This window comes from Hyposmocoma kahamanoa, unplaced genomic scaffold (genome assembly GCF_003589595.1).
Source record: "Hyposmocoma kahamanoa isolate Upper Pololo Valley unplaced genomic scaffold, ASM358959v1 63, whole genome shotgun sequence".
Taxonomy (NCBI): Eukaryota; Metazoa; Arthropoda; class Insecta; order Lepidoptera; family Cosmopterigidae; genus Hyposmocoma; species Hyposmocoma kahamanoa.
Genome location: NW_020653851.1, coordinates 14,591,405 through 14,597,895, shown reverse-complemented (window position 1 = coordinate 14,597,895; position 6,491 = coordinate 14,591,405). Strand labels below are relative to the sequence as shown.

Here is a 6,491-nt window from a genome sequence, read left to right as displayed (position 1 = left end):
AAGTCAAGCTAATAAAAATTACTTTTTTGGTACTCCGCGAACCTGAACGCTTTGGTTTCGCGGAGTAACAAAGTAACTGACTTAAATTTTTTCTCCCATTTTGCAAAGTAGCATCCATTTGAAATCAAGCTACGACTTACATCTGACCCATAATATATAAAATGAGCAATGAAACAAGGAACTATAAACATATCTGTATTATTATAAATAATTATTCACATTACTATAGTTAAAAATCTATTATGTAATCTAAATATACATTTACATGAACAAATGTTGTATGGATTATACATCTTATGTTTGGATAGATAACATAAAGTGATAAAAGGTGTTGTGCTATGGGAGCTGCGGGTCTGATGTGGTTTCGGTTGAGTCAGCGGCACCGTTAGCTAAGCCTTCGGGCGTGCCGGATCTCGCCAGTGTGGAAACGGCAGCGTTTTGACACTTGTTGCGAAGTTCAAATACTTGTGTTATGGCATCTCGGAAGCACAGGAAATTATAGTCTATCACACCTGAAATCAATAATAATAATAACGCATAGCCCCGCATTAGGGAAACCCTGTGTCGCGGGTGCCGTGGATACACACATAGACAACCACAAATTACACCCAAACTCACGAGAGAAATAAATGTAGGCATACAATTATTTCTCTTCTGACCTCTGCATGACATTCTGGCATGGTAACCGTTGGCCACAGAGGCAGTTACAATGTTGGAATGATGCTAATTAAGAAACTATGTCTTAAATATTTCCAAAGTGACAGCAATAATTTCTGTGTGAACCTTGTTTCTGGAAATTCTCTTCTCGTAAGATGCAGACTAGAGCCAAGAATTTATTCACTTCTCTCAGGTACAGCACTGTGCCATTGTTTAGTTTTATCAGACTCGAACTTTGGTTGTTAAAGGTGTTTACCTCATTCTCATCAACCATTCTGAAAAAATAGATTTTTAAAATTAATTTAAACGTCGCCCCTAATCTATCGCCCCTTGTCTATTAATTTAAGACCTCATTACTGCGACCATCGACGGATCTATTATGCTCACCACTAATTACAGTTCAGAGCCAAGGCCAACAACGTTAAAGAACTGAAGGACTTTCCTGGCTCAGTTTTTTAAGGCTAACTAGGTGCTATCGTGTACCACTACCTACGACTCTTCTTCTACGTTTTTACGACTTCAATTTATTGCTTAGTTATAGTAATAGCATGGTACTAGGCCATTGTACACAAGGGCGTTTAATGTTTCCTTATATTTGAACATTTTAAAGGTAACAAAATCTAAATAGAATCTAATAAGCAGGTAAAAGCGAAATTGTAAGGGGTATTATTTATTGGTCTTAATCGATGTGTACCAAAGCACACAATTTAAAAGTACCAATAAGGTTCCTTTACATGCTAGCTGACAAAATATTTTTTTTTTTAAAGTTCACCACTTTATTTTCTATATTGTATATCTTTAAAAGTATATGTATATTTACTAATAAACAATATACGTAGTTCCGTCATGTTTATTAGTTTAGTGTTTATCATAAGCATTAAATGACATACCCATAAATACAAGAGATATCAATTACTACGTCAATCATATCACAGCATAGTTCATAACTCTGCATGTCCACTGGAGAGCTATCTGTTGCTATATATATTTTAGATACTACATCAAATAAGAATGCCTTCTCGATGCCGGAGTTCTGAAACATTGTAGTGGTATGTAATAAAAGTACTTATAAAATAGAATATTTATACATGCAAGGAAATGTACTGGTTTGACTTTGAACCTTTGTTATGGGTGTATGTGGGATGTCACAAACAATATCATTAGAGTCACATTTAAAATCTGTGTGACTGTTGCAGACAATGATATTATACTGTTGCGGATGTAATACATTCCCTTTTAATTATCTAATATTCTGTATTATAATACAGAATATTTTCTAAATCAAATACAAAATTATTTATTTATTATATTATTAAATATATAATAATGTAACTTAGTCACACATTTATCAAAACCAGCCAAGAACGTGGCTAACACGCACACGCCATAATAGATATACATATTACTTATTTCAGACTAATCAGCAGTCTCAATTATATATTTTATGTAATAAGACCATATTCACTTTTGTTGAAATTTTATCTCTATCCATCCATTTTTTTTTTGTGTGTTTGACTTGGTATCATCCATGTCAAAAACACACAAAAAATGCACAATAAGGATATAAAGAATACTAAAAATAAAATGCTATACTTACAGATATGAGTATATTCAAGAGATTTTCAAGAGTTGGTAGCTGAGGTATAAGTTTTTGCACAACTTTACTAAAGGCTTCAAATATTGAATGATCATAGATAGAGGTGAGGTGGAATGACAAATGGACATGTTCCAAGCCGGCTTCTGCTAAATCTTCTGTAGCTCTATGGTGTATGTCTCTTTGAGATTCCATTTTGTAATCATCATTAAGTCCATCTACCTAAAAAACGAGGATCAGATATTATATGTACATGCAATATTTAGTTATTAGTAAATGTGTGAACCAGATATCTGAACTATCCAGTCTCTTTGCGATTCAAAGTATCCATTGGATTCAGACCAACCCTTAAGTACAATATTAATACTGCAATGAGATTGGTCAGACCTATGTCTAATGTTAAAACCAATGTAAGGTGTGGAGGGAATTTCTCAAATTCCTTGAATTTTGCTATCCCAAACAGAAAACATGTTTGTAAATATTTGCCCTAAAAAATATACTTTTAATATTGACTTTTATTGAATATCATCATGTAATAATTTTTTTTTTTTTTAAAAATTACTTTACTAGGTTGCTATAATTGTTAATACAAAGAAAATTTCCTTTCATTTGATAGGATTTGAACCTCCATCTGTATGTCAAGTCTTGTTAGATTGAAGCAAATTTTTTTGTGTTTGAACTTTGTATAATAATAATATACTTTTAAATTTAAAAGCATTTTTCCCCTAAACATTTCTAGAGTATAATTTACCTTATGAATAAACACTTCAAACTTAATATTGCTGTTAACTCTGTAAGCCTTCGTCACAGTCAACTGTAATTTGTCCAATGCATCTTGATAATCATCCTGAAATAAATATTAAGAATAAATTAGTAAAATCGATGCTAACTCCCCTAAACACAATAAAAGAAAAATATTATAACATTATGTGTAAATGTATAACTTTATACTACTGAATCATTCATGATTCATGCTTTTCAGGAACATCTTATTTGAGCATAGTTTGTGTATATAATGATACCTCCAACACAGATTTTTATTTTCTATTTTCACATGTTGCATATTGTATAATGTTATTATACAAGTAATGGGTCAAAAATCACATTTTCCTAAAAAAATTGTTACAACTTATTAAATTGTTATTGAACATCCCTTAAAAGAAGAGATCCAAACTTGGGAGTTTAATATGGCTTTACTACTTAAGTAGGCATTAGTGCCCATGATTGTTTTTCTAGTATTTAAAGGCTTAAATAAATTATACTTATCTAACTTAATTGGAGAACATGGAATCATGGAGGATTGTCTAGTGTACAGTTACTTAAATCAGTCTTAACAATGAAACATATTTAGATGCTGATAAGCAACAATATATCAACCGACATGATTTTAATTTTGCAAAAATGGCATCTATAAATTTTTTTCGTTGTTTTTGATAGTTTGTTGTAAAATAATTTTTTATGTGTAAATTATGTAAAAGGACACCAAAAACATTCCAGTGTCATAAATGAAAATGGGTTACTATTATTGTACATAAACTACCACACAATCATATAAAGTTGAGCAAAAATATCTAAAGCATTAATCAGCAACTTCTGTTGTAGACTACACTTATTTCTTTCTAGAAAATGTAAACAATATATCATACCTGAGCATCAATAACAAAGACAAGAGCACCACATCCACCAAATATTGTGTCCGAATCAAAATTAGTATCAAAGAAGTCTATTTGCCCTGGAAAATCCCATATTTGAAACTGAACAAAGCTGCTGTTGTTGATATCATCTTTTACAATCTTGTTTGTTGACTCTAAAAATAATGTTTCATTTGGTGACATTTTGTGAAACACTACTTTTTGGATAGATGATTTCCCAGATCTGAAAATGTACACTCTGTTTTAAAATTCCACTAAACTTCATTTCTAATGTAGGCATGTAAAATTGTATATGTGAACAATGGAGGTATAATAACGTCCTTGGTATTATGCCTGAATCAAATATGTAACCAAAACACTTTAATCAGTTACCTTCTGAGACCCATAAGTAGGATCCGGGGTTTGTGATTTTCTTGTAATGGTGTATTATCTCCATCCCCATTTTGTTCAAAAGGTCCGTAACTAAAATTCTTCGGAAAAGAGTCTACGTAGCAATTACCCTCGTCCTGATAACTCTAAACATTGTGGCAAATACATTAGACAATTAATACGATAAATTGGATCGCTTTATCTAATGGACATAAACAAGACTTACCATGGTTTTTGTCTACGTCATTCACAAGTTCTGATCAATTATTAACCCTTGCAACATAATAATGCAAAGTCAAAAAATATTTGGCATAGTACACGGTATTATAATTGCGACACCAATAATAATTTTAAGCAATATTATTAAAGAGAAAGACAGGATTTACGTTTACAATGCCGATCCGCCAACTTCACAGCAAATCGACTTTGACATTAGCAGATGACAACTTGACAATGACAACAAAAGATTTTTTCTTTCATGGGCTAGGGACCTCACAATTGTGGCACGTGTGGCAACAGTTCGCGGAGGTCCGCAAACTTGAGCTCAGTCCGCTATTTTCGTTTTGTAGGTTATGGTCGTATCAATAATCTCGCACAAAACATCGGGAATTGTGTAAATTGTATTATAATGTATTTCCCTACTTTGGTGTGCAAAAATTATAGTCACACTATAGTCGTCACCAAATAAGAGGCCTTTAACGGCTAAAGAAGGCGATAGTATGTAACTTTGAATGCGATCAACGTAACAATAAACAAACAATTATTAGCATAATAAAATAATATAAAAAAATAAAAAAATACATCAATTTTATTGAAACATTACATATTTGAAGCACTGTTTTCGAACAAATAAAATGCAATTTTGAGTTACTCCAAAACGTCCTGAAAACAGTTACCTTCTCAAGCTATTTTTTCTTAAATAATAGTGTTGTAAGCAATTGATCGCCGAATTTTACCGAGTCACTCCGATTTCTCGGAAAAAATGTTGACTTATGGAGTTGTTTTATTGATGACCATACTTATTTACACTAAATTCTCGTAATAAACCATTTATGAATATTATAAAATCAAAAGAATTGGATACAATTCATCGGAATGTGGGATAATTTTACGAAAATAAGAGGAATTGCTACACAATTGCAAGGAATTCTGTAAATGAATTGCTTTTAACTGAATTACACGATTTGGCCTTTTAGGCTCCCTGAACAAGAATGAACCGAAAAATAATCTAAACAATAACAAACTCTTAAAATTTTGAATCGATTTCTCATGAAAATCGTATAATGTGATTACCGATATGAGTAGTCCACATCACATAAGTTGACAAGTCTCAAATTTGGCCTCTTATTTGGCTTAGACTATTGGTTCCTTTATTTTTTTCCATCCTCTAAGTTATTTGGTGACGACTCTAGTATTATTCTATGGTGGTGTTTCGTATTCATCATTAAGTCTTATTTTATTTAATTTTAATATATTTTCAATTTTCCGTTTATCGTTATCATTTTTTGTTACAAGAAACGTACATAGTGTATACATGTAATAATGTAATTTGAAATTAGCATTATTTATTTATTAAAGCGATGGGAGAACGGCTGCTCCTCAATTTAGAGGTTGACGGTTCAAATCTCTAGGCGGCATGTATGTACCTATAACTTTTTTAGGTAATGTAATTTGTAAAGGTTTAGTAGCAATACTTTTCGCTAACGATTAAGGTAAACATCGTGATGACACCTGCACGTTTTAGTAGCAGTAAAACTCTTTGTGAGAGTTCGTCCTGAGAAGTACTGCCAGCTTACCTATTTCTGCTGCCAAGCCGTAATGTGAGCATTACTGCGTTCCGGTTGGGATGGTAAGGGTGCTGGTGAAATTACAGGCATATTGAACTTGTCAACTTATGTCTCAGGGTAACGTGTTCTGTGGCATTTTGAGATTTAAAGCTCGGGGTAGCACTGCAACGCTTATGGCGTGTCGTTTACCATGAGTCACGTCATTTAGTACCATAAAAAAAGTCGAAGAAGGTTCAGAGCCTTCGGAAAACGTGTGAACTCCCCAGCCCGCATTGGGCTAGCAAGGCGGAATACAGCCTATAAACTCTTTCCTTAGAGGAGACCCGTACCCAGGAGAGGGATAAGTAATGGGATATTGATGATGATGATTTATTATTTAAATGTGTTTAACCCTTATACTCTTTTGACATGTGTCATACTTTACACCCGTAA

The 6,491-nt window shown here is 32.7% G+C and overlaps 1 protein-coding gene across 1 annotated transcript; it reads right to left on the bottom strand.

Moving 5' to 3' along the window:
- Nucleotides 1–261: 261 nt before the first annotated feature.
- LOC113230373 (ras-related GTP-binding protein C) lies at nt 262–4,689 on the bottom strand. Its single transcript, XM_026464279.1, has 8 exons — nt 4,499–4,689; nt 4,276–4,418; nt 3,898–4,126; nt 3,003–3,098; nt 2,255–2,473; nt 1,548–1,690; nt 784–932; nt 262–512 (listed from the first exon to the last, which is right to left on the bottom strand). Exons 1-8 carry the CDS (start codon nt 4,499–4,501, stop codon nt 337–339), a joined length of 1,158 nt encoding a protein of 385 aa, XP_026320064.1. The 5' UTR covers nt 4,502–4,689; the 3' UTR covers nt 262–336.
- Between the last annotated feature and the right edge of the window lie 1,802 nt (nt 4,690–6,491).

Coding starts and splice junctions, on each gene's coding strand:
- LOC113230373 (XM_026464279.1), bottom strand. Junction 4,127..4,275: donor CTACTTATGGGTCTCAGAAG/GTAACTGATTAA, acceptor GTACATTTTCAG/ATCTGGGAAATCATCTATCC. Junction 3,099..3,897: donor TCTTTGTTATTGATGCTCAG/GTATGATATATT, acceptor TATTTATTTCAG/GATGATTATCAAGATGCATT.